Source organism: Nerophis ophidion, linkage group LG10, assembly GCF_033978795.1.
Source record: "Nerophis ophidion isolate RoL-2023_Sa linkage group LG10, RoL_Noph_v1.0, whole genome shotgun sequence".
NCBI classification, from domain to species: domain Eukaryota; kingdom Metazoa; phylum Chordata; class Actinopteri; order Syngnathiformes; family Syngnathidae; genus Nerophis; species Nerophis ophidion.
This window is the reverse complement of record NC_084620.1, coordinates 37198489-37212372: the sequence shown is the minus strand read 5'-3', so window position 1 is coordinate 37212372 and position 13884 is coordinate 37198489. Positions and strand designations below refer to the sequence as shown.

Genomic DNA, 13884 nt, shown 5'->3' with positions numbered 1-13884 from the left:
CGATACAGGCGAGCGGTCCATCCTGGGTCCCGACGAGCGGTCCATCCTGGGTCTCGACTCTGGACAGCCAGTACTTCATCCATGGTCATCGGACCGGACCCCCTCCACAAGGGAGTGGGGGACATAGGAGAAAGAAAAGAAGCGGCAGCTCAACTGGTCTAAAAAGGAGGTCTATTTAAAGGCTAGAGTATACAGATGAGTTTTAAGGTGAGACTTAAATGCTTCTACTGAGGTAGCATCTCGAACTGTTACGGGGAGGGCATTCCAGAGTACTGGAGCCCGAACGGAAAACGCTCTATAGCCCGCAGACTTTTTTTGGGCTCTAGGAATCACTAATAAGCCGGAGTCTTTTGAACGCAGATTTCTTGCCGGGACATACGGTACAAGATACGCTGGAGCTAAACCGTGCAGTATTTTATACGTAAGTAGTAAAACCTTAAAGTCACATCTTAAGTGCACAGGAAGCCAGTGCAGGTGAGCCAGTACAGGCGTAATGTGATCAAACTTTCTTGTTCTTGTCAAAAGTCTAGCAGCCGCATTTTGTACCAACTGTAATCTTTTAATGCTAGACATGGGGAGACCCGAAAATAATACGTTACAGTAATCGAGACGAGACGTAACAAACGCATGGATAATGATCTCGGCGTCTTTAGTGGACAAAATGGAGCGAATTTTAGCGATATTGCGGAGATGAAAGAAGGCTGTTTTAGTAACGCTTTTAATGTGTGACTCAAAGGAGAGAGTTGGGTCGAAGATAATACCCAGATTTTTTACAGAGTCACCTTGTTTTATTATTTGGTTGTCAAATGTTAAAGTTGTATTATTAAATAGAGGTCGGTGTCTAGCAGGACCGATAATCAGCATTTCCGTCTTTTTGGCATTAAGTTGCAAAAAGTTAGCGGACATCCATTGTTTAATTTCATTAAGACACGCTTCCAACTGACTACAGTCTGGCGTGTTGGTCAGCTTTAGGGGCATGTAGAGTTGGGTGTCATCAGCATAACAGTGAAAGCTAATATCGTATTTACGTATGACGTCACCCAGCGGCAGCATGTAGATGCTGAAGAGTACAGGGCCAAGGACCGAACCCTGGGGAACTCCACACGTTACCTTAATATAGTCCGAGGTCACACTGTTATGGGAGACGCACTGCATCCTATCAGTAAGATAAGAGTTAAACCATGACAGGGCTGAGTCTGACATACCAATTCGTGTTTTGATACGCTCTAATAAAATATTATGATCGACGGTATCGAAAGCAGCGCTAAGATCAAGGAGCAGCAACATAGATGACGCATCAGAGTCCATCGTTAGCAATAGATCATTAATCAATTTTGCGAGGGCTGTCTCAGTCGAGTGATTTGCCCTGAAATCGGATTGAAAGGTTTCACATAGATTGTTAAACGCTAAGTGTTCATTTAGCTGCTCTGCAACAATTTTTTCGGGGATTTTCGAAATAAAGGGAAGGTGAGACACCGGTCGGTAGTTTACCATGAGGTCAGGATCGAGGTTAGGTCTTTTAAGGAGAGGATGAATAACCGCTTTTTTGAATGCAAGGGGAACAGTGCCCGAGGAAAGTGATAAGTTTATAATATTTAGCACTGATGGACCTAATAATACAAAAAGCTCCTTGATAAGTTTCCCAGGAAGTGGGTCAAGTAAACATGTTGTTTGTTTTATTCCATTTACACGTTGTAACAATCCTTCTAATGTTATTTCATCAAAACGAGAGAAACTATTTTGGATATTTGCAGTATCCGCCGTATATACAGTCGTATCTGTGTTACTATAACCCAGTTGTAGCTGGGACGCATTGTCTTTAATCTCCTTTCTAATAAGTTAAATTTTCTTATTAAAGAACTTCATAAAGTCATCTGCCGAATGGGTGGAGCTACTGGAAGGAGTCCCTTGTTGGGTTAGCGATGCTACTGTACTAAACAAAAATTTTGGATCGTTTTTATTAATGCGGATGAGATTTGAGTAATAATTAGTTTTAGCTAAGGTAAGCATGCGTTTATAAGTTATTAAACTATCACTCCATGCTTGATGGTGCACCTCAAGTTTAGTCGTGCGCCATTTGCGTTCCAGCTTTCTACATAATAATTTCTGAGCTCTAGTTTCTTCAGTAAACCATGGCGTACGCCTTTTTGGAGCCTTTTTTAACTTCAGCGGTGCTATACTATCAATGGTTTCGCGCAGGGCGTTGTTAAAGTTGTTAGTGAGGTTATCAATAGAGCCCACATAGGGTTCTATTGATAACCTCTGTTTTAAAGAACAGAGGCTTCAGGCAAAGTCACTTACTGTATATTCATTAAACACAGTCAAACTAGCATGGAAAAACAGCGACTGAATGACAAAATCTTCACCATGCAGATCTCCCAAAGAGAAACAGCACTTAAAAAAAAATCCTATCATTCACAATCTTTATGTGAGACAAGCACACCAATGTTTTTCCTTTTTTTATGCATTCTAATTCAGAAATAAACACGAGCAAGAGTTAGCTAACAGTAGAGGTTATGGGATTTGCTTTACTCCACCTTTAAATTGCTGTAAAAACCTCCATCAACGTTTATATACAAATTGTGAGTATGTAATGTAGTAACAGGAACATTCATGATAACATGCATTATTTGCGTATTTTACTAATTTAAAGTATAAGAAAGCACATTAATTTCACAGAAGCATCCCAACGTTCGCTATTTTCAACATCAACAGCAACAACTAATCATGACAGACTTTTAACGAAAGCCAACAACGACTACTTTGGTACAAATCCTGATCCAGAACCTTAGGCTGTGTTTTTGAACCTGAAAATATGGAGGATGAGCTTCAAGTTTTAGAAGTGAAGTAGTGATAAGCAGATCCAACAAGAAATATAAGCTATGAACATAATAAAATAATCACTTTCCGTACAATGTTTGCTCCCATTGAGATATATATTAATATAATGATTGTATCTTATCATTTACATAAAGAATTAATCATAATCCTCATGCATCAAGATGGGCGCAAGCGAGCGTCTTTTTGTGTCTTTATCGTGATTTCCGGGTCTGAGTTGAATGTCAAAGTTGACCAACTTCCCGGTAAATGCCAACTACCTTCTACTATAGTTGCTTGACATTAGCACTTATAATAACTATATCGCTAGTATTTTTTTTTATTTTTAGCATTTTTTGGACGACATCAGATGACTCGCATTTGCTTCAATGTTAGCCACCTCCTACTTGCCGTATATTAGAATGCATTAAAAAATGACAGGCATTTGATCCATAGGTTAAATTACCACCAAAATACAGTTCCCCATTCAAGACAGGGGTGTCCAAGGTGCAATCCAAGGGCCATTTTTGCCCAGCTCTTTTTTATTGGCCCTCAATAAAATCTAAATTAATTATTAATAAGATATATTATTAGATAGTACACAAATTTTCCTTGTTAGCAACTTTAATGTACAAAATAAATAACAGTGTGGAGTTAAGAGATTCATTTTCGACTTGACTTTTCTTTAACCAATCCAGAAACCTCCCTCGTGCCATCTTCATCTCCATCCCGCTCGTGACCTTCGTGTACGTCTTCGCCAACATCGCCTACGTCACGGCCATGAGTCCCCAGGAGTTGCTGGCCTCCAAAGCTGTCGCCGTGGTGAGTGAGCTCCCCGTTGTCCTCTGGTGGTTTCACTCGACGCAAGGGTTAACCCAGCGTTTTTCAACCAACTGTCTGGTGTGCCGTGGAAGATTATGTAACTATGGTTAAAAATATATTTTGCTATCCAGTAATTATAGTCTGCAAATAAAGTGCTGTTGCTGAGTGTCAGTGCTGTCTAGAGCTCGGCAGAGTAACCGTGTAATGCTCTTCCATATCAGTAGGTGGCAGCCGGTAGGACATTTTTTTGTAGATGCAACACGTCGTGTGAGACGACGATGGTTTGTCGTAATCACAATATGCAGACGACAGCGGGAGGCAGGTAAAAAGGTATCTGATGCTTAAACCAAAAATAAGGAAAAGGTGAGTGCCCCTAAGAAAAGGCAGTAAAGCTTAGGGAAGGCTATGAAGAACAAAACTAAAACTGAAGTGGCCACAAAGTAAACAAAAACAGAATGCTGGATGAGAGCAAAGACTTACAGCGTGTGGAGCAGAGACGGCGTCCACAGTGTACATCCGAACATGACATGACAATTAACAATGTCCACACAAATAAAAGATAGCAACAACTTAAATATTTTTGATTGCTAAAACAAAGCATATGCAGACATAAGCACTTAAAGGAAGACATGAAACTGCTACAGGAAAACACCAACAAAACAGGAAAAGCCACCAAAATAGGAGCGCAAGACACTACACACAGGAAAACAGCAAAAAACAAAAAAATAAGTCACGGCGTGATGTGACAGGTGGTGACAGTACACCTAATTTGAGACAAGAGCTATATTGATGCATTGTTGGTTATGCTTTAAATTCATATCCAACAATTGCGACAATTACTTTTTACTGTCAATATCGGCTACCGGGTTTAATTTTTTAATGTTTTCTGCTGGTGGTGTGCCTCTGGATTCTTTCAACGCAAAACAAAAAATGCCTTGGATCAAAAAAGGTTGAAAAACACTGGGTTAACCCATTCAAATTCTCTCCCAGACGTTCGGCGAGAAACTTCTGGGGGTGATGGCGTGGATCATGCCCATCTCCGTCGCTCTGTCAACCTTCGGGGGAGTCAACGGCTCGCTCTTCACGTCGTCAAGGTGAGTCTCCTTTCTGACGACTGTTCTCAGTTTGAGCGCCACATGGCTGTAAATAACGTCTCCCTGCAGGTTGTTCTTTGCCGGGGCCAGAGAGGGACACCTGCCCAGTCTTCTAGCCATGATCCATGTGAAACGTTGCACTCCTATTCCCGCTTTGCTCTTCACAGTGAGTGTGTCCCCACAGGCACACCAACCCATATTCAATCTGGAACCTATTAAACCTTGACATATGTTTTGGTTTCCCACAGTGCTTGTCCACACTGCTCATGCTGTGCACCAGTGACATGTACACCCTCATCAACTACGTCGGCTTCATCAACTACCTCTTCTACGGCGTCACTGTTGCCGGGCAGATTGTCCTGCGTATCAAACAACCTAACATGCATAGGCCAATCAAGGTGGATGTCAATTTCATGTATTGTATTCGTATTTTGGTAACGATTGCTGAAATTATGCTTTTTATTCGTCATACAGATCAACCTAATTTGGCCGATAATTTACCTCCTCTTCTGGGCCTTCCTGCTCATTTTCTCGCTGTATTCCGAGCCCGTGGTGTGTGGTATCGGCCTGGCCATCATGCTCACCGGCGTCCCTGTCTATTTCCTGGGAGTATACTGGGACAACAAGCCAAAGTGCTTTGATGCTTTTGTTGGTAGGTTTGTCTCGTCTTTTTGAACTTTCAGCACAGGATTTCAAACAATATTGTGCTGTTTAGAGTCACAATACAGCCCTTCCCCTGTGCCCCAGAATCAAATATGGTTATGTCCTTGTAGAAGTCGCTGTCTTGCGGTTCCACAGATGCTGGTCAAAGTAGCCAAGCACAGAGACTTTTCAATAGGTTTAATGTTTTTCAACACCACCATCAAAATAATTACATTTCTTTTTTTGGACTTTCTCTTCTCCTGCACCTCGCCGCTCACTGTTAGATGATTAGTTTAATACGTACCACCTGTGCAATCTAATCATCTGCCAGCTGTGTCTCTCCGTCAGCACATGCCACGCCCCCGTCCGACGGCGCTCTGTTTCACCCCCATGGTCAGAGGCGTTGACCTTTACTCCTGCGGCGCGCTGATCACAATCCCCTTCCACAGTCTTATTACCAGGAAGTAGCCTGCGAACTAACAAATACAAAAATATAATAGTGGAATCCTGTCATTTTTGCACTTTTGCTACAATACAAAATATTTGAGCTGTTTGAGTCACCATACAGGTAGCACTGTGGAACAGGGGTTAGAGCAGACCTGGGCAAATTAAAGCCAGGGGGCCACATGCGGCCCGTTAAGCTTTTCAACCTGGCCCGCCGGATGTTCCCAAATAACTTTTTTAGATCTTTAAGATGGAAAGTGTAGCTGCTATTATGATGTGCAGAGATGTTTTCAAATGACCGTAAGTCTTGAACCATACAACGTATTTAAATGGTTGGAATCTGCGCTTTTGCATATTTTAGTGATTAGTGTTGTCCTGGTACTTTTCGGTACTTTTTGATACTTTTCTAAATAAAGGGCACCAGAAAAAATTGCATTATTGGCTTTATTTTAACAAAAAAATCTTAGAGTGTGGCGGACCGGTACCTTTTAGAGGCGGTATGGTACGGGATATGATTCATTAGTATCGCGGTGCTATACTAATACCTGTATACCGTACAACCCTACTAGTTACTATGGTAATCTACGTCACAGCAGGTCAGACGAGGCACTGAGCATTGTGGGGAGCGTTTCCACAGAATTTTTCCAGAGCGACCAGCCTGAAATGCAAGTGTCCGGGACAGACGTGGATGGAGATTTTTACAACAAAGTTCTAAAGCTTAGTGGTATATCACATATATCAGATTGTAGATGTTTTTAGTTTTTTTACCCTTTGCGTTCATATTTCGCTGTCTGTTGCATTTGGCCTGATTGTAAAATACGTCGATGGAGATGGGGCGTGACGTTCATATGTTCTCAATATTCAGGGTTTTATCGTTCATAGAAAAAAAATAAAATTCTATTCCGTTTTATAAGACGGTCTGTCATAACATTTTTATAATTCAATCAGACTTTATCGTGAGGTTTTGTATTAGTTTTCCTAAAAATAGATTTACCTGCCTCCCAGACACATTTTTTTCTCTAAATTTGTCCCCCGAGTCAAAATAATTGCCCAGGCCTAGGTTAGAGGATTTGCGTCACAATACAAAGGTTCTGCATGTGTGGAGTTTGCATGTTCTCCCCGTGACTGCTTGGGTTCCCTCCGGGTACTCCGGCTTCCTCCCACCTCCAAAAACATGCACCTGGGGATAGGTTGATTGACAACACTAAATTGGCCCTAGTGTGTTAATGTGAGTGTGAATGTTGTCCGTCTATCGGCTCGGAAGCGACAAGCGGTAGGAAATGGATGGATGGAGTCACCATAGAACTGTCCCCCTGCCACAGGATAAAACAAAATGTATGAGCTTGCCAGGTTCTGATGCTTTAAAGGGGCCCTATTATGCAAAATCAACTTTTCTTACCATTTGGTAATTTTTTTTTAATGTATTTGGGATCCCCAAAAGTCCTGAAAATTTTAAATCAAACAACGCCGGCATGGCAGGAATACTGTTTTTATTAAACAATCTTGCATTCTTCCGAACTTTGAGACTTTAGTGACCTAATTTTCCAAAGTTCGCCATTTTCATTTATTTGTAGTCCAGAGTCGGAGTCAATATAAGTTCCTATTTTTCCCCCTCTATCTTCCTGTTGTGGGGCGGACTGGCTCGTACATGCACATTCTCGCTTAAGTCTTCCACTGTTGCCATTTCTGATACAAAGTAGCGTGTAGGTCTAACTAATAGCTATCAGCAGACATTATATGGAAGCGCTAAAAACTACAACATGGCTGACGTGGAGAAGACACAATGGAAGGGGGCTGAGGACTTCAACACGTAAATAAGACCACCCACAAAATAGATGGTCAGAAAGCGGATTGAAGATGGTCTGTTAAACATAATCTATGCAACATTTGGACCAAAGCGCCACCATTGTATGTTATGTAGAGCACAAGGAAGTGTTGTGTATGTATTGTGTATGTAAATTTGTTAAAAATCATAATATGACACCTTCAAATAATTAATGGCATTACCTGATAATTGAAAATAATTTGTTGCTTATTCAACAGGAAGCAGGGGTGTCAAACTTGCTTTAATTAAAGTCCACATCAAGTTATGGCTCCCTTCAAAGGGGCATCTTGTAACACTGAATATGTATGAATATAAATGTATCATCGCCTTATGATATTATTACACAATCGCCTGTGCATTTGATTATTATATTTTTTTAAAGTACAAACTGATGAATTCTTGCCCCAGTAAGTCAAGGTGAAAAGCAGATATTTACAAAAAAATATATATATTTTTTGCAAAAAAATATATCTGTTGCATGATCAGATAATATTCAATTTTACAGCAGTTTGCAATTTTTTTTTCTGTCCAAATGAAAAGAATGAATACACTTAGCTTTGCAGGAAAGATTAGATAAAGGTTAGTGTGTATTAAAACTTAATAGCAGGCGCAGAGGATCGTGTCTCACAAGTGAGGAAAATAGGAGCACACTCTATTTAGCGTGTTTGTCTTCATCAATATGAAGACTAAATGCTGAGCACCAGAACGTCTGCCATACTGGGAGGAGAAAAAAAAAAGTAAAATTGTTTGGCGCATGCGGTGTGATTTATCAAGACTAAAACTGTTCTGTGGGAGCTGTTTTGCATAATTTTTTCATACATCTATAAAGAACATGCAAACTGTCGGTTGCACAGAAATAGCTGTGAGGAGGAATGTCATCATGCTGCAGCGTAGTCTTACATTTATGAACTGTCAAAATTGAAACTTACCGACTATTCACCAGGTAACCCTTAAGTATGGGGAACATTATTCACCATTAATTTGTTGGTTATTAAAGTAACAAAGACATAATTTAGAGTTATTTGGACACTAGGGGAACATAAGGGTTACGGTTACTAATAAGCAATAATTCTGAGGTTATTGAAAGAAGACTCTTAGTAAATGGCTTCCTGGTTGTATAATAAAGCCATGCAAAATAAGGCATTAATAAGTACTTAATAATGACTAATTAACACGGAACGACACAGGAGGTCCTTCATACCGACAGCCATCTGACTGTATAATGCATATGTTCCTTCTTGACTGCACTTAAATGCAGCATATATTTATAATATATTTATATTATTCACTGGGACATTCATTGGGACAGCGTCGCGCAGTGGCAGAGAGGCCGTGCGCAACCCGAGGGTCCCTGGTTCAATCCTCACCTAGTACCAACCTCGTCACGTCCGTTGTGTACTGAGCAAGACACTTCACCCTTGCTCCTGATGGGTGCTGGTTAGCGCCTTGCATGGCAGCTCCCTCCATCAGTGTGTGAATGTGTGTGTGAATGGGTAAATGTGGAAGTAGTGTCAAAGCGCTTTGAGTACCTTGAAGGTAGAAAAGCGCTATACAAGTACAACTCATTTATCAGTTATCATATATTACATGTGAATAATGCTGTATAGTATTTGTCTATTGTGAGTAAACTGTGGTGCTGAATTTCCCCCAGGGATCAATAAAATACTTTCTATTCTATTCTATAAGCCAATATGTTACTAATTTGCATGTTAATAAGCAACTGAGTAATAGTGAATGTGTTTCCCATACTAAAGTGTTACCATTCAACAATATTACTTTCTTATTTCATAGCTACTGGGTGACCTAAGGGGATGATTAAAACAAATTTAAATCACGTGAATTTTTTTGCAATATGCATTTTCTTCCATCAGCAACATTGTAGCGCACGTTCGCAGTTAGTTTCTGCAATCCCCCAGAGTGCACCTTCGGCGTGCTAAAAACGCGGGTCCATTGTGGATGCACTTGCAGGACTGCTTCTAAAATCCCCATAAAAAGTGATACATGTCTGCTGCATGTTTCATATCATAGCAAAGCGCCACAAGTAGAAGCATGATAACATAAATGGGCAGTAAATGAGTGTCAGAGTCCACCTTCGGCATGCTAAAAAAATGGGTCCATTGTTGATGCATTTGTGGATGCATTAGCAGGACTGCTTCTGAAATGCCCATAAAAAGTGATACATATCTGCTCCATGTTTCAAAACATAGCAAAGCGCCACGAGTAGGAGCATGATAACCTAAATGGGGAGTAAATGAGTGTAAGAGTGCACCTTCGGCGTGCTAAAAATGCGGGTCCATAGTGGATGCACTTGCAGGACTGCTTCTGAAATGTCCATAAAAAGTGATACATATCTGCTGCATGTTTTAAAACATAGCAGAGCGACACAAGTAGGAGCATGATAACATAAATGGGCAGTAAATGAGTGTCAGAGTGCACCTTCGGCGTGCTAAAAAAAATGGGTCCATTGTTGATGCATTTGTGGATGCATTTGCAGGACTGCTTGTAAAATGCCCATGTGGATGCACTTGCAGGACTGCTTCTGAAATGTCCATAAAAAGTGATACATATCTGCTGCATGTTTTAAAAAATAGCAAAGCGCCACAAGTAGGAGAATGATAACATAAATGGGCAGTAAATGAGTGTCAGAGTGCACCTTCGGCGTGCTAAAAAAGCGGGTCCATTGTGGATGCACTTTCAGGACTGCTTCTGAAATGCCCATAAAAAGTGATACATATCTGCTGCATGTTTCAAAACATAGCAAAGCGACACAAGAAGGAGAACGATAACATAAATGGGCAGTAAATGAGTGTCTCCATAGTTGAAGCCGCGTAGTAAACCTCATTTAAATAGGGCGGTCTGCAACACTTTTGCACTTGTTATTATTTGTACACACAGTCTTGGTAGTCGGTGCCCACTAATAGTGCGCACAATTGTATAGTTTGCACACACTGTTTAGCGCGTGACATTTGGTTTTTAGTAGCTCAAGCCCCAAGTACCGCATTTTTCGGAGTATAAGTCGCTCTGGAGTATTAATCGCACCAGCCGAAAATGCATAATAAAGAAGGAAAAACATATATAAGTCGCACTGGAGTATAAGTCGCATTTTCTGGGGAAATTTTTCACCAGTCCCATAGAAGTTTCTCACTTACTCCAAATATTCTTTCTGCTGCTCAATTTCCGTTTTCTGCTGCATTGTAACCTGCAGTATATGATTTCCTTTTCAGTGCCATTTTTGTTCAGCCCTTCTCAGTTTTTATAAGTTACTGCCAATGTTGAAATGATCAGTTTTCATAGGTACGGACGTAGTAGCAGGTAGTATCTTTTTTTCCCACAATGCACTTCTGCCATGACCCGCCCCTGCCAAATTTTTATTGGTTGACATGTGTGTGTGACAATTGCTGATATACGCCAAGTCTCTTACGTGAATGAGATAAATGATATTATGTGATATTTTACGGTAATGTGTTAATAATTTCACACATAAGTCGCTCCAGAGTATAAGTCGCACCCCCGGCCAAACTATGAAAAAAACTGCGACCTATAATCTGAAAAATACGGTACTTTATTTACACACCAGGCTGGCATGACTCCTCTGTGCTTTATCCTTTCAGACAAGCTGACATACTTGGGTCAGAAGTTCTGCGTGGTGGTCTATCCAGCTCAAGACAGCAGCGCCACAGACGAGGGAGAGGAAATGAAGGATGCCAGGTCTCCTCTGTCCAAGGAGGACGAAGACAACCACAAGTCAGCGGACTGTTAAAGGGCACGTCCGTAAGCTCCATCCGCTCCCGGCCTGCACGCAGAGTGCATCAAGCGCCCAACTCGCAGGTGGATTTACTGATCAACACCAGTGCCCCCGCCACCCTTCCCCTTACTGTGTTCATAATATATCTGTGCCAAATAGGCTGTGGCATCTCTAAAAGCAATATCGTCTCACACACTTTCATCTGGGGGCTCTTCAAGTGTGCAATAAAGATGGGTTAGCTAATTATCATCATCATCTTCCTCCCCGCCACACACTCCCTTACACACTCCTCCTGAAAGAGCATCATCCGTTAGTTTTTTTTTTAAATATTGCTGTGACGGTGTCTTATTTTTTTCTACTTTTTTTTTTTTTAAATCATGTAAATGTTGCTTTTTCAGACATTCAGAACACCAAAGTTGTGTTGAATTGTCCAATACAATGTTGTGAAAAACGTGAATTCTAGAATTTGATTACAGAATTAATTTCTTAAATTTTTTTTTTATTGTGCTAATTGTTTATAGATTTGTTTGTGTTTGATACTTTAGAGCATCATTTAATTTTCATCTGCTTGTTTTTTTTTTAACTCACAGTAGATGTGTGATCTGTACCAAGTATATTTCAATGTGCACAGTTCGTGTTATTTGCCTTAAATTAGAATATACTGTATGTCGTGGCATTTATAGCCATGTAATGACTAATGTGAAGAGATGTTTTGTCCTCTGGTTTTTATGAAAACAGTAAACAAACAAGCGTCATTTTTTTTTGCGTATATTTGTAGTTTCCCCAGACGACACATAGTCTAAACCAGGGATCTCCAAAATTCGGCTCGGGGCCATTTGCATTCTTTTTTTCATTTTTTTTATTGACTTTTAAGGCGAACACATTTTTAGTAGTCTGATCACATATCAAATGTTTTTTTTTGTTTGTAAACAAGACAGAAAAACAACAAAGGCATGGCGACATAATTAAACACATTGAAGCAAGAATACCAACAGCCAAAATTAGGATAGACGTTATACTAATAATAGTAATCAAACCAAAGGTCATATGCAAGATCTTTTCTCTTGAAATATATATAATTTATTATAGGTGGATTTGGCCATCTGTCATGGCCCTGCGATGAGGTGGCGACTTGTCCTGGGTGTACGCCGCCTTCCGCCCTAGTGCAGCTGGGATAGGCTCCAGCACTCCCGCGACCCCGAGAGGGACAAGCGGTATAAACCAAATAAAAAATGGCCAAATCATCCTTTTATTCTTCAATATGTGGCCCTCGGTAAAAAAAAGAGAAAAAAGAAAAAAGGTTTATACAAGAATCCCAGCACCGACACCTGAATGCCTGTGTTGAAAACTATGATCAGCAAAACTATTTTTCCATCTATAGCTGTTTTATTTTAGGACAAAAAATACATATTTTCATTTATGTAATTTACTAAAGGTTAGTCCTCGCTCAAGCATATGTGTGATTACTGTGTGTGTCTGTCAACAAACTGTAACACTCTTGTATTTTAAAGTCTTCAAATATGGTCCTGTTTCTCAGGGCAAACTACAAGCTTAAATATGCTGCCTAAACACTTAAGAAAAACAGTTAACTTCTTTACCGGTGCTACTTAGTTTTTTCACTGCCTTTTTCCTCCTCCCACGAAAGATGCTGAATTCATAATGAGCATTGTGGGAATGATACTTGGCCAGTTAAATGGGTTATACTTGTGAAGCGCTTTTTTACCTTCAAGGTACTCAAAGCGCTTTGACACTATTTCAGGTATAACCCATTTACCCAAAATCACACACACATTCACACACTGATGGCGGGAGCTGCTATGCAAGGCCCGGAGGACACAACAGATGCCGGGGATCGAACCAGGAACCCTGAAGTTGCTGGGGAATCCCCATTTACAGTTACAATGCTGTGATACGTGCCTGTTATGTTGTGTACACAGTATGTCTCGTTGCAAATAAAAACACTGACAGATGTGTTGTCAATCTGTCTCACTTTTAATTAACCACATGGTTTTAATGTGTGTGATGCAATACAGTTAGCATCATAAAGTACAGAATGTCCGCCCTGAGATGGGTAGGTTGTGAGTTCAAACCTCGGCCGACTCATACCAGAGACTATAAAAAATGGACCCATTAAATCCATGCTTGGTACTAAGCATCATGGGTTGGAATTGGGGGTTAAATCACCAAAAATGATTCCCGGGCGCGGCCATCGCTGCTGCTCACTGCTCCCCTCACCTCCCAGAGGTTGATCAAGGGTGATGGGTCGAATGGAGAGAATAATTTCACCACACCATACTGTGTGTGACAATAACAGTACTTTAACTTTAAAGGCCTACTGAAACCCACTACTACCGACCACGCTGTCTAATAGTTTATATATCAATGATGAAATATTAACATTGCAACACATGCCAATACAGCCTTTTTAGTTTACTAAATTGCAATTTTAAATTTCCCGCAAAGTGTTGTGTTGAAAACGTCACGGTATGATGACT

At 40.6% G+C, this 13884-nt stretch overlaps 1 protein-coding gene across 2 annotated transcripts in view; it reads left to right on the top strand.

Annotated features, from left to right (window-relative positions):
• Positions 1 to 13369, top strand: part of slc7a8a (solute carrier family 7 member 8a) — a 60382-nt gene extending 47013 nt beyond the window's left edge. For both annotated transcript variants that reach the window (XM_061913622.1, XM_061913623.1), the window contains 6 exons: positions 3516 to 3639; positions 4630 to 4733; positions 4803 to 4899; positions 4982 to 5131; positions 5208 to 5385; positions 11256 to 13369. In XM_061913622.1, coding sequence (XP_061769606.1) covers positions 3516 to 3639; positions 4630 to 4733; positions 4803 to 4899; positions 4982 to 5131; positions 5208 to 5385; positions 11256 to 11404 — 802 coding nt within the window. In that variant the 3' untranslated portion in view covers positions 11405 to 13369. The remainder of the gene's footprint in view (positions 1 to 3515; positions 3640 to 4629; positions 4734 to 4802; positions 4900 to 4981; positions 5132 to 5207; positions 5386 to 11255) is intronic.
• Positions 13370 to 13884: the final 515 nt, after the last annotated feature.